This window comes from Gorilla gorilla, chromosome 19, assembly GCF_029281585.2.
Source record: "Gorilla gorilla gorilla isolate KB3781 chromosome 19, NHGRI_mGorGor1-v2.1_pri, whole genome shotgun sequence".
Taxonomy (NCBI): domain Eukaryota; kingdom Metazoa; phylum Chordata; class Mammalia; order Primates; family Hominidae; genus Gorilla; species Gorilla gorilla.
The window spans coordinates 33,406,493-33,433,037 of record NC_073243.2 but is presented as its reverse complement, the minus strand read 5'-3'; the positions used below and the strand labels follow the sequence as shown (position 1 = coordinate 33,433,037).

The following is a 26,545-nucleotide window of genomic DNA, read 5'->3' as shown; positions in this document are numbered from 1 at the left end:
GCAATATGCATTTGGAAAGGGATGAGATCACTACAGGAGGACATACAGACAGAGAAGTAGACTGAGGGACAAGACATAGTACAATCCTAAAAGTAGAAATTGTGGCCAGGTGCGGTGGCTCACGCCTGTCATCCCAGCACTTTGGGAGGCCGAGGAGCGTGGATCACAAGGTCTGGAGATCGAGACCATCCTGGCCAACATGCTGAAATCCCGTCTCTACTAAAAATACAAAAATTAGCTGGGTGTGGTGGTACGTGCCTGTAATCCCAGCTACTCAGGAGGCTGAGGCATGAGAATCGCTTGAACCCAGGAGGCGAAGGTTATAGTGAGCCAAGATCGCACCCCTGCACTCCAGCGTGGTGACAGAGCAAGACTCTGTCTCAAAAAAAAAACAAAGTAGAAATTGTGGAGTGTTGGGGACCAGCCTCAACACCACCCATAGGGTACCCAAAGTCCGGTGGCAACAAAGGATTGAGAAGAGACAAGTTAAGAGTAAAGGTGGGGAGCCAGGGGGCCAGTTGTACTTTTGGAGGCTGCAAAAGGCTCAGAGCTCTAGTCTCCACACTATTTATTGAGTACAATCACTTAGATCTGAGAAGCAGATGTTCAGGGCGAAACAGTGAAAGGGAGGCAATGCGTAATAGGCGTAATCTACAGTGATAGCGGTTTAAATGAATCTCCTTTGTGCTCAAACAGCCTATCTTTAACTTATCAGAGAGTAGCTAGTAGGAGTGGGCTTAACTAGGAGCCTGCGTGCCTGTTCACATTCCAGTGTTTCAAAGGAGTGTCTTTCTCCTTGAACAGTGTTTACAGATAAGAAAGCGGGTCTCCCTCTGAGCATGGGAACATGGTGGCAATTAGGAGACTTTCCTCCTCAGAGGCCTCTTGTGGCTTCCACAACTTATTGTCCCATATTTTTATGGCCAGTTTATACAGGCACCCCACAAGCCCTTTTCCCAACATGGAGAAAGGAAGAAACCAGCAAAGAAGCTCTAAGACTCCTTGAACCTCAGTTTGAAAGTGGGCAGTCCTTCTCAGTATTCCTCCTTATCCACTCAAATAACATACTTCTCCCACCCTCTCTCCCTTCTGCTTTAGGTAAAAACCCTGTTCCTGGTCCCCTTGTACTCTTTTACCCAGAACAAGGAGCATAGGAATTGAGGGGAGCCACATTTGGGCCCTGAGGGAAAAGTAAGGTTCATAGGTGGAAAGCATAGGAGAATATGTCCTTTTTGATTTTATTTGGTTGAAGTTCCTGATATTTGAAAAAGCTGCAGTACCAGCGATTCTGCCCTTTGAAGGTGACTATCTAGATAAAAGGTGAGAAAGGAAGACAAGTTTTCAGGTAAAAAGTGAGAGTCATGTTTAGGGAGCAGCTGGGCAAAAGTTGAGGAGATAACATAAGGTCATTTGTAGCTCTAAACTCTCCTAGGTTCTAATCATGCCCTCTGCTAAGCTCTTAGATAGCTTCTACCCAAGGTAGAGATGGAATTCCAGAGTGCCCCAAAGAACATTCACTGGTTGCAGGCATCTGATTAAAAGAGTGATCAGTTTCTGATACCTGTTCTCTAACTTCACACATTTGACTTTTATTTTTTTTCATTCTTCAACCTTTGGTGGCCTCAGCCCCAACAACAATGTTTTTACTTACAATGGGTATAGCCTAACAGCACTGTGTTTTGGGAAATTTGATTGATTTACTCTCCATCCAATCCTCTATGTTCATGAGGGAGATGGACATAATTTAATTTTTTCATAATGTCTTTGTCTAGTTCTCAGACCAGGATAGCACTGAACTCAGAAATTGAATTCAGAAGTATTTTCTCATATTCTATATTCTGGAAGAGCTTATGTAGAACTGAATGTTCCCTGTAGAAATTTTTTAATGAAAAATTCAATTACTTTATTAGATATAGGACTATTCAAATAATCTAGTTATTCTTGAGTAAACATCATAGCTTATCTTTGAAGGATTTTGCTCATTTCAACAAAGTAGTCAAATTTATGGGGCTAATGTTGCCTAAAATATTCCCTAATTATCCCTTAAATGTCAACAGGGTCTTGCATTTCTGATATTGATAATTTGTCCTCTGTTTTTTCTTGGTCACTCTGTCTACAGATTTATCAATTTTATCTATCTTTTCCAAGGACTAGTTTTTCATTTCACTGATTTTACTCTACTGTTTTTCTCTACTCAATTTCATTGATTTCTACTCTACCTTATTATTTCTTTCTTTAGTTTTAATTTGAGTTTAATTTGCTCTTCTATTTCTGCTATGTTAAGGTAGCTGCTCAGAGCACTGATTGGAAATACTTCTTTTCAAACATAAGCTTTTATTACTATAAATTTCCTTGTAAGTACTGTTTTACCTAAATCTTCCAAACTTTGATATGTGGTTTTTCAATTTCATCCTAATTTCCTTGTGACTTTTACTTTGACTTTGACTCATGGATCATGTCATCATTTCTAAATGTATAAGTTTGATGTATAATTTTCAAATATTTAAAAAAAATTTTGATCTCTTCCAATGACTGTGTTTAGTTTAATTCTATATAGTCAGATAACACACTTGCATAATTTCAGTTCTTTTAAGTTTGTTAGGATTGTGTTTTATGGCCCAGAATGTAGTCTATCTTGCATATAAAAAGAATGTATATTTCGTTACTGTTGAGTAGACTGCTCTATAAATGTCAGTTAGGTCATATAAGTTGATATTATTCTAGTCTTAAATTTCCTTATTGGTTTTCTATCTCCCTATTCTATTGATTTTTTAAAAAAAAGCACTGACGTCTCTATAATTGTGAATTTGTCAATCTTTCCTTTCAGTTCTAACAGGTTTTTTTTTTTACTCCGTTTTTGAAGCTCTGTTGTTAGACATATTTAAGATTATTATGTCTTTTTGGGAAAATGACTCTTATTGTTATGTTCTTTATCCTAACCATACTATTTGTTCAAAAGTTTACTCTCTCTGATATAAATAGATTCATCTGAACTTTTTTTGGTTAGTGTTTGTATGGTATGCATTTTTCCTTCCTTATAACTTACGTCTTTATATTAAAAGTAGGTTTCTTACAAAGAGCACAGTTGTATCTTCACATTTTCATCCAATATGAAGATCTCTTTCTATTGGTAATGTCAGACCACTTACATGTAATAGAATTATTAACATGGTTAGATTCAGGTCTACCGTTTTAGTATCCGTTTCCTGTTTATTCCCTGTGTTTTCTGTTCTCCTACTTGCTCTTTTCTCTTTTCCTTACAAAATTTTTAGTATTTCATATTTTTATATTAACTTTCTGCCTATATCTTTTTATATAATTTACTGGTTCCTCGTAAAAATGCATCATAGGCATAATCTATAGCAATAGCGGTTTAAATGAATCTCCTTTGTGCTCAAACAGCATATCTTTAACTTATCGGATTATCAGATACATAGGTAGATAAACAGACATATAAATATATAAATACAGAAACAGCAAACCTTACACAGTCTACTTACAGTTAACACTGTACCAGATCAAGAAAAATGCAGAAACAGGCAGGGCACAGTGGCTCACGCCTGTAATCCCAGCACTTTGGGAGGCTGAGGCAGGCAGATCACAAGGTCAGGAGTTCAAGACCAGCCTGGCCAATATGGTGAAACCCCATCTCTACTGAAAATACAAAAATTAGCCAGGTGTGGTGGCATGCACCTGTAGTAGTCCCAGCTACTCGGGAGGCTGAGGCAGAAGAATCACTTGAACCCAGGAGGCAGAGGTTGCAGTGAGCCGAGATCACGCCACTACACTCCAGCCTGGGCAACAGAGTGAGACTCTGTCTCAAAAAAAAAAAAACAAAGAAAAATGCAGAAACATTGCAACCATATAGACCCTTTTATTTCCACCTCCCCACTAGCTTTTATGTTTAGCCACCCATATTAAAAACCTCTCAGATAGTGGGATAACTTAAGAATAAAATTAGTCCTTTATACGTATTTACCATTTTGATTGGACCGCCTAAATATCCATCTGGTATCATTTCCCTTCAGCCTACAGAATGTCTATTAACATTTCATTAAAGTAAACATGTTAGAAATGGATACTCTTAGTCTTTATTTCATCTTCGTTCTTGAAGGATATTTTCAATGGATATAGAGTTCTGGGTTAACAGTTCTCTTCTTTCAGTACTTGAAACATATTGTTCCACTATCTTCTGGCTGCCATGATTTCTGATGAGAAATCTGCATTTATTCAAATTATTGTTCCCCTCTATGTACCATTTTTTCCAGCTACTTTCAAGATTTTATTTTTGGTTTTCAACCATTTGATTACTGTGTTTATGCATGGTTTTCTTTTAGTTTATCCTAACTGGCATTCGCTGAGCTTCTTTCATCTATAAATTTGTATCTTGGCTGGGCACGGTGGCTCATGTCTGTAATCCCAGCACTTTGGGAGGCTGAGGAGGGCGGATCACATGAGATCAGGAGTTCGAGACCAGCCTGACCAACATGGTGAAACCCCATCTCTATTAAAAGTACAAAAACTAGCTGGGCATGGTGGGGGCTGGGGAGGGGGGGCACCTGTAATCCCAGCTACTCAGGAGACTGAAGCAGGAGAAGCTTGAACCCCAGGGGCAGAGGTTGCAGTAAGCCGAGATTGCACAATGCACTCCAGCCTGGGTGACAAGAGTGAGACTCCGTCTCAAAAGATAAAAATAAAAATAAAAATTGTATCTTTCATCAAATTTGGGAAGTTTTCTACCATTATTTCTTCAAATATTTTTTCCTACTCCAATCTCTTTCTCCTCTCCTTCTGCTGTTCTAATGATGCATACGTTAGACCTTTAGAATGAACCAACAAAACTCCAAGACTGTTCTTTTCAATCTCTATTCTTCAGAATGATTTTTTTCTTTTTCTTTTTCTTTTTTTTTTTTTTTTGAGACAGAGTCTTGCTGTGTGGCACAGGCTAGACGGCAATGGTGCCATGTTGGCTCACTGCAGCCTCAACCTCTTGGGCTCGAGTGGTCTTTCTGCCTCAGCCTTCTGTGTAGCTGGGACCACAGGTACCCTCCACCATACCTGGCTAATTTTTTGGTATTTCTGTAGAGACAGGGTCTCACTTTGTTGCCCAGGCTGGTCTCGGAACTCCTTGGCTCAAGCAATCCTCAGCCTCCTGAAGTGCTGGGATTACAGGCATGAGCCACCGTGTCCGGCCACAAACTGAATAATTTCTAATGATCTGTCTTCGACTTCTGGCTCTTTCTTCTGTTATCACCATTCTGCTATTGCATCAATCCAGGATATTTTCTATTTTAGATAAAGTACTATCCACATAACAGAAATTTCAACAAATTTCTGCAGGGGTATGGTTCACATAAGACAACATTTTAGGAAACAAGCATCTACCAATCTAGTTACAACCTAAGAAATAAGTGGATGAATTTACTACTTAATCAAAAGTGGACCTAATTGTACCTACTACTTAACTATCAGACAGGTCCTTGGCTCCAATATATTGGTCTTTCTAATAATCTTCAGGGAAGTACCCTGAGGACAACATACCAAACAGCAGAATATATAGTACCTATTCCCAAAGAATCTTAGTACCTATTCCCAAAGAATACTTAAACCCAAAAAAGAAAAATAAAGGAAAAAACAGAAAAACAGTGAAGAACTTAATGAAGACGTACCAATTAAAGACAGAGGGAAGAGTGCTCTCAGGCTCCTTACCCTGAGCTATCTGTTTGTCCCGCTCTATTCTAAATAGACACTTGGTCTTCTAATACTTAATTTATTAATACGAATACTACTCTCTCCATCCCACAATGGAGCCTGAAATTATTGATCCTCTGAATTTAGAGCCTATAACAGAACCAATTTCAAACAGAAATTCTGGAAAAATAAAGATAAATAACTCTAATGCTTTCTGAGGATGACTTAAGGAGGAAAAAAATAACAGGGCATATAAAAACATTCCACAGTTCAAAAGAAATGGACCCACTGGAGAAGTATGAATAAATTATATGGGGAAAAAGTTGGATATAAAAGAGAAAAACCATGGGAAATACATCTAACTCATATTCTTAGTGAGATTTGAGGGGACGTGGCATTTTCTGAAAAAAGAATGACTTTGGAATAGCAAAGAAAATTTTCAGATAAAGATATAATTACCAAATTTTAAAATATAATGAGAGAAGAAAGGATAATGTCAAAAATTCTAAACTGACTTCAATGCCAGCTCAAAAAAATATCCTAAAAATGACAGGAAAGGTTAGAGAGGTCAATTTGACAGGGGAGAAGACAGAGGCAGACAGAGGACGGATCCAAAAAATATAATACACACATAATAGGAAGGCCAAGAGAGAACTGGCAGACTGACAGAAAAGGGAGAAAATAAATAGCAGACAAACATTCTCTAAGTAAAACAGATTTAAAATTTTAGAATCAAAGGGTTCATTAGTAACATAACAAATCAGTAAAGAAAAAACACAGACCGTATCTTGAATACATTTTCTTTTTCCTCAAAATATTAAAAACATCTACATATCCAGACAGTTGAAACAGATTATCTAAAAGAGAAAGAGAAAAAGCAATCTCAGAGGCAGAGCAAGATGGTGCAATAGAAAGCTCCACCAATCGTCCCCCCGAGGACAAAAAAGTTAACAACTATCTACACAGAAAAAAACACCTTCATAAGAACCAAAAATCAGGGGAGCACTCACAGGACTTGGTTTGAACTTCATATCACTGAAAGAAGCACAGAAGAGATTAAAAGTAACAGTCCTGAATCACCAATGCCACTCTTTTCCTCAGAGTGGTGACTCCTCTTCCAGCAGCAGTGCATGGTATGGAGGGTATCTCTGGGCACTGGGGAAGGGAGAACACTGCAATTGTGAGGCACTGAACTCTGTGCTGTCCTGTTAGAGCAGAAAGGAAAACCGGACGGAACTCAGCTGATGCTCACCCACAGGGGGAGCATTTAAACCAGCCCTAGCCAGAAAGGAATCCCAGAGGTCCAAACTTGAGTCCCTGGAAAACCTCGCCACCGAGGGCTACGGCACTGTGTGTCTCCAAGTAAACTTGAAAGACGGTCTAGGCCATAAGAATTGCAACTCTTTGGCAAGTCCTACGGCTGAACTAGGCCTACAGACAATGGAGGGAGCATGCAACATACTGAGATACCACCTGGGGCAGCCAAGGGAGTGCTGACATTATCTCTCCTAACCCCAGGTTGCACAGCTGGTGGCTCCAAAAGAGACCCCTCCCTTCCACTTGAGGAGAGGAGAGGGAAGAGTGGGGAGGACTTTGTCTTGCATCTTGGATACCAGCTCAGCCACAGCAGGATAGGGCACCGGTCAGAGTCATGAGGCCCCCATTCCAGAACCTAACTACTCCCAGACGACATTCCTAGACACATCCTGGTCCAGAAGGGAACTTGCTGCCTTCAAGGAAAGGTCTGAGGCTTGGCAGCATTCATCATCTGCTAACTGAAGAGCCCTTGGGCCCTGAATAACCAGCAGCAATATCCAGGTACTACATTGAGGGCCTTGGTGAACTGCTGAGACTTGTTGGCTTCAGGTGAGACTCAGCACATTCCCAGCTGTGCTGGCTATGGGGCAAAACTCCTGCTTGAGAACAGCAGAGGGGAAAGTAAAAGGGGCTCTGCCTTGCCCCCTAGGTACCAGTACAGCCACAGCAGGGTAGAGCACCAAGTGGGCTCTTAGCGTCCTCAATTCTAGGACTTGGCTCTTGGACAGCATTTCTGGACATGTCCTGGGCCAGAAGGGAGCCCACTGCCCTGAAGGGTGAGTCCCAGGCCAAGCAGCATTCATGAAAAGTACTGCCAGAGTTCCCCCGATAGCTTTTCATGAATGCTGACTTAAGAGACCTTGGGCCTTAAGGGACTATGGGGGTACTCTGGCAGTACTCTTTGTGGCCTGGGGTGGTGGTGGCTACAGGTTGAGGCTCCTCTGCCTTCAGAAAGGGGAGGAAGAGTGGGAAGCATTGCACCTTGTGGTTTGAGTGCCAGCTCGGCTGCAATACAACAGAACACTAGGTAGACTTCTAAGGTTTCTGACTCTAGTCCCTGACTCCCAGGGCTCCCAGACAGAACTTCTTGACCCATCCGGGGCCTGGGGGACCTCGCCACCCTTAAGGGAAGGACACAGGCCTGGTTGGCTTTGCTACCTGCTGACTGTAGAGCCCCAGGGCCTTGAGCAAACATGGCAATAGCCAAGAAGCGGTTACAGCAGGCCTTGTGCAAGACCCACTCCTGTGCTGGCTTCAGGTCTGACCCAGCACATAGTACCAGTGGCCACATGGGTGCTTGTGTCACCATTCTCAGCTTTATCTGGCTCAAAACAGAGAAGAGAGAGATTCTGTATGTTTGGAAGAAAGTAAGGAAAGAGAACAAGAGTCTCTGCCTGGTAATCCAGATAATTATCCTAGATCTGTTCTAAGACCATCTAGGCAGTACCTCTATGAGTCTGCAAGAACCACAGTGTTACTGAGCTTGGGGTGCCCCCTAAAGCAAATATAGCTTAGATCACAACACCCACGTTCTTTCAAATATCTGGAAAGACTTCCCAAGAAGGATGACCAAAAATATGCCAAGGCAGTGAAGACTACAATAAATACCTAACTCTTCAATGCCCAGACACCAAAGAACATCTACTTGCACCAACCTCTATGAGGCTGCAAAAACCACAGCATTATTGGGCTTGGGGCCCAAGTTCCTATGAATATTAGAAAGCCTTCCCAAGAAAGATAAGCATAAACAAGCCCAGGCAGTGATGACTACAATAAATACCTAACTCTCCAATGCCCAAAAACTGATGAACATCTACAAACATCAAGACCATCCAGGAAAATACGACCTCACCAATCAAACTAAATAAGGCACCAGGGACCAATTCTGGAAAAAGAGAAATATGTGACCTTTCAGATACAGAATTCAAAATAGCTGTCTTGAGAAAACTCAAAGAAATTCAAGATAACACAGAGAAGGAATTAAGAATTCTATCAGATAGGCCAGGCACGGTGGCTCACGCCTGTAATCCCAGCACTTAGGGAGGACGAGGCAGGCGGATCATGAAGTCAGGAGATCGAGACCATCCTAGCTAACACAGTGAAACCCCATCTCTACTAAAAAATATAAAAAATTAGCCGGGGGTGGTGGTGGGCACCTGTAGTCCCAGCTACTTGGGAGGGTGAGGCAGGAGAATGGCATGAACCCAGAAGGCGGAGCTTGCAGATCATGCCACTGCACTCCAGCCTGGGCGACAGAGCAAGACTCCACCTCAAAAAAAAAAAAAAAAAAAAAGAATTCTATCAGATAAATTTAACACAGAGATTGAAACAGTTAAAAAGAATCAATCAGAAATTCCAGAGTTAAAAAATGCAGTTGATATACTGAAGAATGCATCAGAGTCTCTTATCAGCAGAATTGATAAAGCAGAAGAAAGAATTCATGAGCTTGAAGACAGGCTCTTTGGAAATACACGGTCAGAGGAGACCAAAGAAAAAATAAAGAAGAATGAAGCATGCCTACAAGATCTAGAAAACAGCCTCAAAAGGGCAAATTTAAGAGTTATTGTCCTTAAAGGGAAGGTAGAGAAATCAATGGCGGTAGAAAGTTTATTCAAAGGGATAATATCAGAGAACTTCCCAAACCTAGAGAAAGATATCAACATTCAAGTATAAGAAGGTTATAGAACATCAAGCAGATTTAACCTAAAGAAGCCTACCTCGAGACATTTAATAATCAGACTCCCAAAGGTCAAGGATAAAGAAAGGATCCTAAAAGCAGCAAGAGAAAAAGAACAAATAACATACAACGGAGCTCCAATATGTGTGGCAGCAGACTTTTCAGTGGAAACAGGTAAGGTTTCCTAACATATTTAAAAGTGCTGAAGAAAAGTAACTTTCACCTCAGAATAGTATATCCAGTGAAAATATCCTTCAAACATGAAGAAATAAACTTTCCCAAACAAAAGCTGAGGGATTTCATCAATTCCAGACCTGTCCTACAAGAAATGCTAAAGGGAGTACTTCAATCAGAAAGAAAATGACATTAATGAGCAATAAATAATCACCTGAAGGTACAAAACTAACCAGTAATAGTAAGTACACAGAAAAACATAGAATATTATAAAACTGTAACTGTGATATATAAACTATTCTTATCCTGAGTAGAAAAACTAAATGATGAACCAATCAAAAATGGTAACCACAAGTTTTCAGGACATGGTACAATAAGATATAAACAGAAACAACAAAAGGTTAAAAAGTGAGGAGACGAAGTTAAAGCACAGAGTTTTTATTAGTTTTCTTTTTGCTTGTTTGTTTATGCAAATAGTGTTAAATTACTATCAGGTTAAAATAATGGATTATAAGATAGTATTTGCAAGCCTCATGGTAACCTCAAACCAAAAACATACAAGATATATAGAAAAAGTAAAAAACAAAAAACTAAATCATATTACCAGAGAAAATCCCTTCACTAGAAGAAGACAGGAAGGGAAGAAAGAAGGAAGAGAAAACCATAAAATAACTAGAAAACAAATAACAAAATAGCAGGAGTAAGTCCTTACTTATCAATAATAACATTTAACATAAATGGACTAAACTCGCCAATCGGAAAAACAGAGTGGCCGAATGGATGAAAAAACAAAACCCATTGATCTGCTGCCCACAAAAAAACACACTTTACCCATAAAAACATATATCAGCTGAAAACAAAGGTATGGAAAATGACATTCCATCCCAATGGAAATGAAAAAAGAGCAGGAGTTGCTATACAATACCAAACAAAATAGACTTCAAGACAAAAACTATAAGAAGAGACAAAGAAGGTCACTATATGATAAAGGAGTCAATTCAGCAAGAGGATATAACAATTTTAAATATATATGTACCCTACACTGGAGCACCCAGATATATAAAGCAAATATTATTAGAGCTAAAGAGAGAGACAGGCCCAAATGCAATAACAGCTAGAGACTTCAACATTCCACTTTCAGCATCAGACAGATCTTCCAACAGAAAATCAAGAAACACCACACTTAATCTGCACTATAGACAAAAATGAATCTAATACATATTTACAGAACCTTTTATCCAAGAGCTGCAAAATATACATTCTTTTCCTCAACACATAAATCTTTCTCAAGGATAGACCATATGTTAGGTCACAAAACAAGTCTTAAAAGCATTCAAAAAATTGAAATAATTGCATCTTCTCTGATCACAATAGAATAAAACTAGAAATTAATAACAAAAGGAATTTTGGAAACTATACAAACACATGGAAATTAAACAATATGCTCCTGAATGACCAGTGGGTCAATGAAGTAATTAAGAAAGAAATTGAAAAATCTAAGAGGGAATTTCATAGCTATAAGTGTCCACATCAAAAAAGAAGAAAAACTTCAAAAGAACAATCTAACGATGCATCTTAAGGAACTAGAAAAGCAAGAGTGAACAAAACACAAAATTAGTAGAGGAAAAGAAATAATAGAGACCAGAGAAGAAATAAATGAAATTGAAATGAAAAAATACAAAAGATCAATGAAACAAAAAGCTTTTTTTGAAAAGTTAAACAAAATTGACAAACCATCAGCCAGACTAAGAAAAAAAAAGAGAAAAATCCAAATAAATAAAATCAGAAATGAAAAAGAAGATATTACAACTGATGCTACAGAAATTCAAAGGATCATTAGTGGCTACTATGAGCACCTATATATGCCAATAAATTGGAAAATCTAGAAGAAATGGACAAATTCCTAGATACATACAACCTACCAAGATTGAATTGGGAAGAAATCCAAAACTTGAACAGACCAATATCAAATCACAAGATGAAAGCTGTAATAAAAAGTCTCCCACTGAAGAAAAGCCCAGGACCCGATAGCTTAACTGCTGAATTCTACCAAACATTTAAAGAATTAATATCAATCCTACTCAAACTGTTGAAAAACAGAGCAGGGAATACTTCCAAACTCCTTCTACAAGGCCAGTATTATCCTGATACCAAAACCAGAGAAAGACACATCAAGGAAAAAGAAAATGACACCCCAATATCTCTAATGAATATTGATGCAAAAATCCTCAACAAAATGCTAGAAAACTGAATTCAACAATACATCAGAAAGATCACTCATCGTGACCAAGTGGGATTTATCCCTGGGATGCAAGGATGGTTCAACATACACAAATCAATCAATGTGATACATCACGTCAACAAAATGGGCAATAAAAACCATATGATCATTTCAATTGATGCTGAAGAACCATTTGATAAAATCCAACATCCTTTCATGATAAAAACCCTCAAAAAACTGGGAATAGAAGAAACATACATCAACATAATAAAAACCATATATGACAAACCTCACAGCTAGTATCATACTGAATGGGAAAAAACTGAAAGTCCTTCCTATAAGCTCTGGAACATGACAAGGTTGCCCACTGTCATCTCTGTTATTCCACATACCACTGGAAGTCCTAGCTAGAGCAATCAGACAAGAGAAAGATATAAAGGGTCTCCAATTGGAAAGGAAGAAATTAAAGTATCCTTGTTTGCAGATGATACAATCTTATATTGGGAAAAACCTAAAGACTCCACCACAAAACTATTAGAACTGATAAACAAATTAAGTAAAGTTGCAGGATACAAAATCAACATACCAAAATCAGGAGCATTTCTATATGCCAACAGTGAACAAGGCGAAAAAGAAATTTTAAAAGTAATCCCATTTACACTAGCCACACACAAAATTAAATACCCAGGAATTAACTTAACCAAAGAAGTGAACTATCTCTATAGTGAAAACTATAAAACACTGAAGAAGGAAATTGAAAAGGACACCAAAAAATGGAAAAATATTCTGTGTTCATGGCTTGGAAGGCTCAATATTGTTAAAATGTCCCTACTACCCAAAACAATCTACAGATTCAATGCAATGCCTATCAAAATACCAAAGACATTCTTCATAGAAATAGAAAAAGAAATCCTAAAATTTATATGGAACCACAAAAGATCCAGAATAGCCAAAGTTATATTAAGCAAAAAGAACAAAACTGGAGGAATCACATTACCTGACTTCAAATTATACTACAAAGCTATAGTAACCAAACAGCATGTACTGTCATAAAAACAGACACACAGAGGAATGGAACAGAATAGAGAACCCAGAAACAAATCCACACACCTACAGAGAACTGAGAAAGATGCCAAGAGCATACACTGAGGAAAAGACAGTCTCTAATAAATGGTGCTAGGAAAACTGGATATCCATATGCAGGAAAACAAAATTAGATCCCTATCTCTCAGCATATACAAATATAAAATCAAAATGGATTAAAGACTTAAATCTAAGACCTCAAACCATGAAAATACTACAAGAAAACATTGGGGAAAATCTCCAGGACATTGGTCTGGGCAAAGATTTCTTGAGTAATACCCCCACAAGCACAGGCAACCAAAGCACAAACAGACAAATCGGATTACATCAAGTTAAAAAGCTTCTGCACAGCAAAGGACACGATCAACAAAGTGAAGAGACAACTCATAGAATGGGAGAAAATATTTGCAAACTATCCATCTCACAAGAGATTTAAAACCAGAATATATAAGGAACTCAAACAATTCTATAGGAAAAAGTCTAATAATCTAAAAATGGGCAAGATTTGATCAAATGATAAAAAGGGGGCAAAAGATTTGAAAAGATGTTACTCAAAAGAAGACATGCAATTGGCAAACAGGCATATTAAAAGATGCTGAACATCACTGATCATCAAAGAAATGCAAATCTAAACTATAATGAGTTATCATCTCACCCCAGTTAAAATGGCTTATACCCAAAAGAAAGACAGGCAACAACAAACGCTGGTGAGGATGTGGAGAAAAGGGAACCCCTGCACACTGTTGGTGGGAATATAAATTAGTACAACCACTATGGAAAACAGTTTAGAGGTTCCTCAAAAAGAAACTAGTAATTGAGCTACCATATGACCCAGCAATCCCACTGCTGGGTACAACCCAAAAGAAAGAAAATCAGGAGTGCAAAGAGACATCTGCACTCCAATGCTCGCTGCAGCACTGTTGCCAAAAGCTAAGATTTGGAAGCAACCTAAGTGTCCACCAACAGACAAATGGATAAAGAAAATGTGGGGCAAATACACAATGGAGTACTGTTCAGTCATAAAAAACAATGGGATCCAGTCATTTGCAACAACATGGGTGGAACTGAAGATCTTGTTAAGTGAAATAAACCAGGCACAGAAAGACAAACATCTGGCCGGGCACGGTGGCTCACGCCTGTAATCCCAGCACTTTGAGAGGCCAAGGCGGGCGGATCACGAGATCAGGAGATCGAGACCATCCTGGCTAACATGGTGAAACCCCATCTCTACTAAAAATACAAAAAAATACAAAAAAATTAGCCAGGCATGATGGCAGGTGCCTGTAGTCCCAGCTACTTGGGAGGCTGAGGCAGGAGAATGGTGTGAACCCGGGAGGCGGAGCTTGCAGTGAGCCGAGATCGTGCCACTGCACTCCAGACTGGTGACAGAGCAAGACTCCATCTCAAAAAAGAAAGAAAGAAAGAAAGAAAGACAAACATTTCATGTTCTCACTTACTTGTGGGGTCTAAAAATCAAAATAACTGAACTTATGGACATAGAGAGTAGAAGGACGGTTACCAGAGGCTGAGAAGGGAAGTGGGGGATACAGGGGAGGTGGAGTGGTTAATGGGTACAAACAGAATGAATGAATAAGACCTTCTATTTGACAGGAAAATAGGGTGACTACAATCAACAATAATGTAATTGTACATTTTAAAATAACTTAAAGAGTGTAATTGAATTGTTTGTAACTCAGAAGGAAAAAGGTATAAGGAGATGGATATCCCATTCCCCATGATGTGCTTATTTCACATGCACACCTGTATTAAAACATCTCATGTACCCCCAAAATGCATACACCTACTATGTGCCCACTAAAATTAAAAATATATATATATGGCCGGGTGCAGTGGCTCACGCCTGTAATCCCAGCACTTTGGGAGGCCAAGGCGGGCGGATCACTTGACGGTAGGAGTTGGAGACCAGCCTGGCCAACATGGTGAAACCCCAACTCTACTAAAAATACAAATAAATTAGCTGGGTGTGGTGGTGGGCGCCTGTAATCCCAGCTATTCAGGAGGCTGAGGCAGGAGGATCACTTGGACCCAGGAGGCAGAGGTTGCAGTGAACTGAGACTGGGCCATTGCACTCCAGCCTGGGCGACAGAGCAAGACTCCATCTCAAAAAAACAAAAAACAAAAAAAAATTAATAATAAAATTAAAAGAAATAAAAATTAAATGTTTTTTAAAAAAGCAATCTCATTGTCATCACATCACATTTCTGCTCTGTACAGCTAAAGCCAGACAAAATCAAGAATAAAATCTACAAAAATCTAAGGAAAAGAAAACATTGCAACCCAACAATACTATTCTTAAGTAATCTATTTTCCCATGGAAAAAAAAATAGAAACCTGCTCCGACAGGCAAGGACTTTGAAAGAATGCCATCTACATTCTCTTCCTAAATGAAATGCCCCCGTCACCTGAAAATAAACCAAAAATCTAAAGAATGAGGAGGGGCCGGGCACGGTGGCTCATGCCTGTATTTCCATCACTTTGGGAGGCCGAGGAGGGCAGATCACCAGAGGTCAGATCACCAGAGGTCAGGAGTTCAAGACTAGCATGATGAAACCCCCGTCTCGACTAAAATTACAAAAATTAGCAGGGCGTGGTAACACATGCCTGTAATCCCAGCTACTTGGGAGGCTGAGGCAGAAGAATTGCTTGAACCCAGAAGGCGGAGGTTGCAGTGAGCTGAGATCACACCACTGCACTCCAGCCTGGGCCACGGAGCGAGACTCCATCTCAAAAATAAAAAATAGAAAATAAAAAAAGAATGAGGAGGAATGTAAGTTTAAAAAAAAAAAGGGAAAGCATAATGAGTAGGACAGAGCTCATGCCTACACAACTATTTTTAATAGGGTTCATAATATTTAAAATAAATGTCCAAAATGATTTTTGAAAGACAAGCTCCCAATTTCTCGCTTTCCCCCTAGCCACTGGCAACCACCATTCCACTTTTTGTCTCTATGAGTTTGATTATTCTAGGTACCTGATAAAAGTGGAATCATACAATTTTTTGTGTGTGTGTCTGGCTTATTTGACTCAGCATAATGACTTAAGTAAGGTTCATCCATGTTGTAGCATACATCAGAATTCCATTCCTTCTTAAAGCTGAATAATATTCCATTGCACAGATGTACCACATTCGTTTATTCATCCACTGATGAGCACATGGGTTGTTTGCACCTATTGGCTTCTAGCTGCTACGAACACTGATGTAGAAATATCTGTTCAAGTATCTCCTTTCAACTGTTGTCTGTATATACCCAAAAGGAGAATGGTGGATTATGTGATAATTCCATTTTTAGTTTTTTAAGGAACCACCATACTGTTTTCCACAGTAACTGTACCATTTTACATTCCCACCAGCAATGCATAAGAGTTCTTATTTCTCTACCCTCACCAACACTTACAATTTTGTTTTCTTGATAATAACCATCCTAATGGTGTAAAGTGATCTTACTATGGTTTTGATTTCCATTTTCCTAATAATTAGTGATGCTGTACATCTTTCTCTGTAATTATTAGCCATCTATATATCTTCTCCGGAGAAATGTCTATTCCAGTCTTTCACCCATTTTTTCATTTGGTCAGTTTTTGTTGTTGTTGTTTTGTTTTGTTTTTGAGACAGAGTTTCACTCTTGTCACCCAGGCTGCAGTGCAATGGCACGACCTCAGCTCACTGCAATCTCTGCCTTTCGGGTTCAAGCAATTCTCCTTCCTCAGTCTCTCAAGTAGCTGGGATTACAGGCGCCCGCCACCACACCTGGCTAATTTTTGTATTTTTAGAAGAGACGAGGTTTCACCATGTTGACCAGGCTGGTCTCGAACTCCTGACCTCATGTGATCTGCCCACCTCGGCCTCCCAAAGTGCTGGGATTACAGGCGTGAGCCACCGGTTGTTGTTGTTTTTTGAGACGCGGTCTCACTCTGCCACCCAAGCTGGAGTGCAGTGGCGTGATCTTGGCTCGCTGCAACCTCTGCCTCCTGGGTTCAAGCAATTCTCCTGCCTCAGCCTCCCGAGCAGCTGGGATTACAGGCACTCACCACCACACCTGGCTAATTTTTGTATTTTTAGTAGAGACGAGATTTCTCTTTTTAGTAGAGACCACTGTGTTGGCCAGGCTTGTCTCAAACTCCTGACCTCAAGTAATCCGCCCACCTCGACCTCCCAAAGTGCTGGGATTACAGGCGTGAGCCACCACACCCAGCCATTTGGTAGGTTTTTAATGATTGAGTTGTGGGAGTTCTTTATATATTCTGGATATCAATCCTTTATCAGATATATGATTTGCAAATATTTTCTTGTATTCTATGGGTTGCCTTTTCACTTTGTTGACAGAATCCTATGATGCACACAAGTTTTAATTTTGATAAAATCCAAATAATCTACTTTTTTTTTATTTACTGTTCTTGTTTTAGTGTTGTATCTAAGAATCCTATGCCAAATCCAATGTCATGAAGCTTTTTCTCTATGCTTTCTTCTAAGAGTTTTATAGTTTTAGCTCTTACATTTAGGTCTTTGATCCATTTTGGTTTATTTTTATTTATGGTGTGATACAGAAAGAAATCCAACACCATTTTCTTGCATATATATATAATCCAGTTTCCCCAACATTATTTGTTGAAAAGACTGTCCTTTCCCAATTGATTGATCTGGCACCATTACCAAAAATCATTTGACCATTTACGTCAGGGTTGATTTCTGAGCTCCCTATTGTATTCCATTGGTCTATACGTTGTCCGTCTTTATTCCAGTACCACAATGTCTTCCAGTACCACAAAACCTATGCTTTGTCATAGGTTTTGAAATCAGGAAGTATGAGACATTCAATTTTGTTCTTTCTTTTTTTTTTTTTTGAGACAGGGTTTTGAGATGGGGTCTCGCTCTGTTGCCCAGGCTGGAGTGAAGTGGCATGAACACAGCTCACTCCAAGTGATACCACAGCCTCAGCCTCCCAAGCAGGTGGGACCACAGGCACAGGTAGTAATTTTTTTCTTATTATTAGTTTTGTGGAGACAAGGTCTTGCCATGTAGTCTAGGCTGGTCTAAAACTCCTGGGCTCAAATGATCCTCCTGCCTCAGCTTCCCAAAGTGCTGGGATTACAAGCGTGAGCCACTGTGCCCAGCCAATTTTGCTCTTTTTCAAGGTTGTTTTGGCTATTCAGGGACTCATGGGATTCTATATAAATTTTAGGATGAATTTTTTTCTATTTTTGCCAAGCACATCATTGGCATTTTGATAGGAATTGCATTGAATATACAGATCATTTTGACATCTTAACAATGTTAGTCTTCCAACCCAGAAACATAGATGTCTTTCCATTTATTTGTGTCTTCTTTAATTTTTCTCAGTAAGGTTTCAGTGTACAAGTCTTTCATCTCCTTGGTTAAGCTTATTCCTGAATATTTTATTCTTTTTGATGCTATTATAAATGAATATTTGTTTAATTTTAATTTCAAATTGTTCATTGTTAATGTGTAGAAATGCAAGTCATTTTGGTGTGTTGCTTTTCTATCCTGCAACTTTGGTAAACTTGCGTATTGGTTGTAACAGTTTTTTGTGGAATCTTTAGGGTTTTCTACATATAAGATGATGTGAATAAAAATAATTTTACTTCTTCCTTTTCCATTTGGATGTCTTTTATTTCTTTTTCTTGCATGATTGTTCTGGCTAAAATTTCCAATACTGTGTTGCACAGAAGTGGTAAAAGCAAGCATCCTTGTTTCTGACCTTGGAGTTAAAGATTTCAGTCTTTCACTACTGAGTATGATGCTAGTTTTGGGTTCTCCACACCTGCTCTTTAACAGATAGGTTGAGGTAGTTTCCTCCTATTCCTAGTTTGTTGAGTACTTTTATCATCAAAGTGTATTAAATTTTGTCAAATCTTTCTCCGAATAAATTGAGATGATTGTGAGGGATTTTTCCCTTTCCTTCTGTTAATGTGGTATATTACAATGACTGAATTTTGTGTTATTTTTAAATTACAGTCGTGCCACGTTTTGGTCAAGGAGGGACCACATATATAATCTTATTGTAAGATTATAATACTGTATCTTTACTGTAACTTTCTATGTTTAGATACGTTTAGATACACAAATACTTACCATTGTGTTACAACTGCCTACAGTATTCAGTACAGTAACATGCTGTACAGATTTATAGCTAAGGAAGAATAGACTATGCCATATAGCCTAAGTGTGTAGTAAGCTTGTGTAAGTATACTAGGTTGTGTTAAGTACTCTATGAGGTTCACACCAACAAACTGCCTAAGGATGCATTTCTCAGAAAGCATCCCTGTCATTAAGCGATGCATGACTCTAAGTGATGCATGACTATATTGAATAATAATCTAGATCCAAAAATTCACATAATTTTTAAACCCAGTTTTTTGAAAAAGGATGAAATTATGTTTAATTTTTAATTTCCACTGGTCATTCTTCAAAGCAATAAAGATGAGATAAAAGTTCAGAATTTTGAATTTACAGAAAACTGCTAGTTAATTCACAGGTAACAAAAACAGAGAGAAAAGGTTTCAAAGGGTTTCAGACCCAACAGTAACTCTTAAGAATCAACAGCCAAGAATAAATGGAGATACAGAAAGTTAACTGACCCTTATTTTGTATTCCAGAGACTACATTGGAGCAAAGCTGATAGAAAACCCACTAAAGTTCTATAGGTGTCACATCACCAGTAAAACCTCAGGCCTGATAACCAGGAATTCATCCTGATGCACACTAATACTGCAGAAAAATCTTGGTCTTTTAAACAATTTCCAACCCAATAATTTTTTAAAAGATGCAAGCAACAGCCCCAAGTTGAATCCTTTAAAGCATACATAGAACCAAAGCATTGTTATTGAAGGAAGAAAGGGAAAGAACAAGGGATAAACAGTCCGTCTGGAAAGATTATACAAAACTATTACAGTCATTAACTCAAAACAGTATACCACCAGACTCAGCTAATTTTCCTGTTTTGACAAAAATTTTAAGCATCATAGATCAATTGTAATTTTTCCAATTGGCTTATTAAAATTTCTTTCCATGGTTTCCGCTTGCATTCCTGCAGGGCATAGACCTGCACTACCACGCAAAGTAGGGACTGCCCTTATTTATTTCTTTAAACTATGGCTCTTACATCCCATTAAGGTAATTTATTTCACTAAATCCCTGGATACTATTTAAAATTTCTGTCAAAGCATTAATAACTCTTTTACTGTCAGTTATAAATTTACAGGAAAGTGAAAAAATAATAAAAATCAATATTTAGTACACTATAACTTAAAACATTAGAAAAATTGAAAATTAACTTGGCCAGGCACATTGGCTCACACCTATAATCCCAGCACTTTGAAAGGCTGAGGTGGGAAGATCAAGTAAAACCAAGAGTTCTACACCAGCCTGAGCAATATAGCAAGACTCTGTCTCTACAAAAAATAAAAATAAAAAAATTAGCTGGGCATAGTGGTACACATCTGTAGTCCCTGCTACTCAGAAGGCTGAGGTGGGAGGATCGCTTGGGCTCAGGAGTTCAAAGCTGCAATGTGTCACAACTGCACAACTGTACTCCAGCCTGGACAACAGAGCAAGGCCCTGTCTCTAAAAAAACAAAAAACAAGGCAAAGAAAATGAACTTATCAAGAGTGGTTTGAACAGAACTTGTTCTCTTATCAGTGTTTAACTCATGATACTGAGGAAGCATCTTTCGTATTCCTCAGTAAATTATCATGCTCCTTTCTAAGTCTGGATCAGCTTCCAACATTTTACCCTTTGTATTTTCAATGTTCTCAACTATCTCCTAGAGTTCCTTTAATGAATGTGAGGTCTTCGGACAGCATCACTTCCTCTGAGACAGCTTCATGCTCTTCAACAAAATCACTTTCATCATTTATGTTGGTTGAAAATCTCACCTTACCAAGTTCCTCCAGCTATAAATTCAGTCTCTTAAAAACGTGTAATGTCAATAGTTCCACAGCCAGCTATTTCTGTATAACTTCATTTATATTCTACCTGATTTTCATTACATGTTATCACTTTTCATTTCTTTGCTGTATTTTCACTTTGTTGGGCAAATGCCTCTTTCAATTATTCATTTCTGTAAAATGTCACATGTGTTTCTTACTGGGAGACAAAGAGGCAGTACAACTACATGCTTTGTTGTCTGTGCATAAACTGAGTAACAGATGGACAGTGACCAATCACTGACAGATTTTGAAAGAAGTGACATGATTGATCATGGATCATGTAATTTACATAGTTATTTGTAGAATGAAGAGTTAGCAGTCAAGTTTGTACATTATCCAAGTACACAATTAATACACCATGGTAAATGATATTTGAACCATATTGTTAGGGGATTGGTGTCACTTAACTAAACTGTAGTAACTGAAATTCGTATGTATAAAAGCCATGCAAAGCAAGAACTGCCTGCCCATAAATACTCTTATGTATAGAGCATAACATTAACAAATCAAAAATTTACAATGGAATCCTCGAAATTGCCCCTATACTGCCAAATGACATAAACATGAAAGCAAGGATCAAGTCACTTACAGATGTCCTACAGATACAATTAGTACTTGACTTTAATATATTTGATTTTCATACCACCTCACTTTTTAACAGAGCATGCTGATACCTGTTATTTGGACTTTAATATATCAAGAAAGGAAAAGAGATCTGAAGCTCTCATACGATGGCACCACCTGCTGGAAAACAGTATTGTTTTAGTTGTGTCATCGCCTTATTACAGTAGTTTATTTAAGCAATTATGCAAATGTATTCAATTTTGACCTTATTATATAAAATTAAGTGGAAAATAAAATCAGCAATGGTGGTGATAAAAAGGATAGTATTAATAAGAAAAATCAGTTTTATGAATTTGATTCCAGTGAAACAAAAGCAAAACTCCTTAGCATCAGATAGTCACTGGAATTAAGCAAGTTTTTTCTCTGTGAATGTGGAAAATCAAATGAGTACATATAGAGAGTGCAACATAAATTGCAAAACTATTTTACTAAAGATGGTATATACAACTAGAATCCTGGAAAAATAAAAAATTAAAACTAAAACATTAAAAATAATTAAGGAACTATATTATATCTTTAATTCTCTGGCAATAGGATCCTCATAACTTATTAATCAATTGTTTATGTTTTGCTTTACAGCTGAACACTGGTGAATGCTCTTATATTTAATAATATTTATTAGAAGTTCTAGGCTTCTAAACTGAATAAAGTGTTTCTATTGGTAGTAAGAGAATTTGAAAAACAGATGAAAGTATGCTCAGAACATTTAGGCTGTGAAAGGACAAAAAAAATCATTCTTTAGTATCCCTCTGTGTAGGAAGTCAAAATAGCTTGTATATCATCTTATTTTGTCTTCAAAATGACTAACTACCTCATTCTCATAGTAGAAATACCTTGAAATTAGATACAGGGAAATTAAAACAGAGAAAAGATAAAATTAAAACCTAAGTTTCTTGATTTTTGACACTTCAATAATGTATTTTTTTCTTTAACATTTTTGGACAGGAAATTCTAAGTTAATATTAAGGGCAAACAGAATATTAGACTTGGTATTTAACATATTTATATATATATATATATAATAATATAATCACTGCTTGTCCATTTTTCCAAAATTGAAGTAAATGAGTATTTTACCTACCCCAACAATCCGCTTCATAGCATCCAGTTTAGCAGAATCTTTGTTGCTCTCTAACATTTGCTTAAGATCTTCATTCCTATGACAAAAGAGAAGAAAAAAAATCCATACTTTGATTTTTATATTAGATAGCTTAAAATACATCATTTTCATAAGAATTAGAAGTAATATCATGGGCAATGTTAAATAACTGCAGCAAGAATGTGGCCATCTGCAGGCCAGAGAGAAAGGCCTCAGCAGAAACCAAACCCGCCAACACCTTGATCTTGTACTCCCAGGCATTAATTGTGAGAAAATTAATTTCTGCTGATTAAGCCGCCCAGTCTGTGGCATTTTGTTATGGCAGCTCTAGCAAACTAATACAAGGGTTAAATGTTACAAACTGTCATTGCAAGAAGAAAATAAGTAAAAGCTAAGCACATTTTTTTCAAAAGGAATAAATGCAATGAAATTTATTATGAAAAAAATGAGCCTTACTTTCCAAACAGCTCATAAAATTAAATGCAATGGTGACCAGTAGAGAAGACAAAATACAATTAAATAATTAAAACACCTACTTCTTCCTAACTAAAAATACAGCTTGAAAATATTTAAACAGTAGAGGTAGTAATAAATAAAAACTGTCTCTGAGAACATACAACTACTACACATACTATAAATGTTCACCTTAAGGAATTTAGGATCCCTGCATAAAACTTTTCAGGCTCTTTCAGATTTCACAGGTAACAGAAAAGGGAGAGAAATTAATGGAACTATATATGTAACTGTATTTTGTTCTTCTACTTTTTGCTGTATTTTCCTATTTACTTAATGACTATGTATACTATGTATACTTTTATAATGAAAAACCTAAACCCTAAAAGAAACCTTAAAAAAATCTTACTGAAGTTAGGTAAGAAAAAAAAAGAATTCGATAGGAACTAAATAGAAAGGAAATGTGGTCACACATACACACACGCCAAAACAGAAAACAATTTTCTCCTGCTTGTTCCCCTTTTCTGTTCCCCAAAGTGTCCCATTATTCTCCTCTACCAGTTTTATCTGGAGAGAGAAGTGAGCAATGAAGAGGAATGAAGTGTCAATTTTTAGAACAGCCCAACCTCTAATTCCAGGCATAGTCTTACTCGTAAACTAATGGAAACTTGGTTTGCTCATCTAAAGCCCAAATTCCCAGAGTGCCCAAAACAAGCACCTGCTCTCTGAAACTAAAAACAAGAAAACAGAATATCAATATTAAAGCTAAAGGTTTTGCTCTTCATGTTTAACAGAAAAGCTAGTCTTCAACAACAAATACTGCATTAATATAGGAAGAGAAACTAATAATTCTGAGGTTCAGGGAAGAGACAAGAAAAATCCTAGGCACTGTTTCAACCTGATGTAATATGCAACTTCTCACATATGTCATAAGGATCTATTTAAAATTCTGATATAAATTACATATTTCTTCCCAAATTCCTCTTTGCCTGTCACCAAAACAGTAAAGATTTAGGAAAGTTAATACCATAACACCTACTTTACCCTCAAAATACATTAACTTTTATTAAGTTCTTTTAGGTCTACCTTCTTCATTATGTAGATTCAAATGTGATCAGTTAACATGTATTACTGCATAAATCTTAGATACTGTTTTGCTAAATATCAATATTTGAGTCAAAATAATGCTGAATTAGCAATATTTTCCTCAACTCTTTGCTGAAAACCAATAGTTGTTTCAAATATATTCATTTTTAATTTACCTGTGTCTTCATTTACCTAGTTACCTGTAGCTTTCTAGCTTTGAGTATTAGGATACCAACTTTATTTTTACATAAGTGACATCTTGTGGTGTTAAATGGTATAACTTTTCCTTTCATGTTCAAAATAGGCCAGTTTTAAGTTTCAAAGGACAGAGAAGAATATATAACTGAACAGTTAAGGCAAATCTTACTATTACCAGGAAAGTCATTCTTATTTTAGCCCCAGAATGAACTAGTAACTATAACTGAAAAATAAAGTTTACCAGTTATATATAAGAACTAGGGATGTGTTAGGGCTATTATGTAGTGTAAATTACCTCTCTTTTTAATAAATCTATAATCCATAACTCATTAAAACCTTCTACTCCTTCTAAAGACAACATAAATTAAGGGGAAAATTAAGACTATGTAGTACTGTACACTATATCAGTGCTACTTAAAGTATGATCTGAGAAAGTCTGGTCCAAGAATCATGACTAATTCACAAATTTTTGTTACCAACCCATGAGGAGATAGGTACCAAAATTCAGAATAAGCACATTGAGAAACGTGATGGAACAATTTGACAATGTAATTTTATGTTTATTGAATCTAATTTAAAAAGTGGGGCTTGTATTTTATTTTGTGTGCCTTTTTCATTTTATTTTTCTTTAATTTTATTATGTTTTTGTTTGTTTGTTCTTTGTTTTGAGACAGTCTCACTCTGTCACCCAGGCTGGAATGCAGTAGTGTGATCTTGGCTCACGCAACCTCCGCCTCCTGGATTCAAGTGATTCTCCTGCCTCAGCCTCCTGAGTAGCTGGGATTACAGGAGTGCATCAACACACCCAGCTAATTTTGTATTTTAAGTAGAGATGGGGTTTCATCATGTTGGCCAGGCTGGTCTCGAACTCCTGACCTCAGGTGATCCACCAACCTCGGCCTCCCAAAGTTGTAATTAATCATAATTACAGAAATGAGCCACCACGCCTGGCCCATTTTATTTTTCTAGTAATTTATTTTTTATTGTATTTTGTAGAAGTATCCATCAATATTGGACTGGAAATTTTAAAAAGAAAAAGAAAGGACTTTTACCATTTGAGAGCCCCACACTACAAAGTTACCTTCTTTTTCCTCAAAATTATGGTACACCAAAATTTATATACCATAGAAAGCAACACCTAAAACTTACATCCAGGAATCATGGACTGGAAAAGTGATAAGGAATAGCAATTTCCAATCAGAGATACATGCCCAAAAAAGGATGTATAAAAATATTCAACGAAGGGAAGGTTGGACCTTTATGGAGCCCTACCAAAAAATTCCAAAAGACAGGCACCTCTTTAGGCATAGAGAACCACTCCAATAAAAGATGCTACTATCCAAGTGGTGCACTGCAAATATGAATGGATGTGCAGAAAAAACGCTGGAAACAGAGTCAGAACTTACCATTTCCCAGTGCTATGTAGCCAAAGGGAGTGGCCCTCATAATAATAATGTTTTTGTGCAAAACATTCTAAGGCTTAGGAACATTTTCAGTTCACTTAGGATCTAAGCTTCCCTTGCAGAGTGCTCAGAACTTTGGCTCTTTCTGTTGACATCTGATACCCATGACCACTACTCTTTCATCTTGAAATTCCCTCCTCCTTTTGATTCTGTAGCTCTATTCTCATCTGGTTCTCCATTCGCATTTGTGACACAGCAATGAACAAAAATGACAGAAAAACCCTTGCCCTCATAGGGATTTCATTCTATTAAGTAAAAGAAACAACAAACATAATAAGTAAGAAATTTTTAAGTCATGAGGTAATATAGGGGGAAAACTTTTGGCACAAAGCCTCCACTTAATAAATGCAACAGTGAATAGAAACAAAAAACTCCATTGCTAGTGTCTTTACCTGCTCACCCATCTATTAACTTTCTAGGCAGGGCACAGTGGCTCAAGCCTGTAATCCCAGCACTTTGGGAGGCTGAGGCAAGAGGATCACCTGAGGTCG

The 26,545-nt window shown here is 37.6% G+C and overlaps 1 protein-coding gene across 3 annotated transcripts in view; it reads right to left on the bottom strand.

The window, feature by feature from the left end:
- AP3B1 (adaptor related protein complex 3 subunit beta 1) overlaps window positions 1–26,545 on the bottom strand; it is a 296,004-nt gene that overhangs the window by 245,716 nt on the left and 23,743 nt on the right. For all 3 annotated transcript variants that reach the window (XM_004058672.5, XM_055366969.2, XM_055366970.2), the window contains exon 2: window positions 22,837–22,912. In XM_004058672.5, coding sequence (XP_004058720.5) covers window positions 22,837–22,912 — 76 coding nt within the window. The remainder of the gene's footprint in view (window positions 1–22,836; window positions 22,913–26,545) is intronic.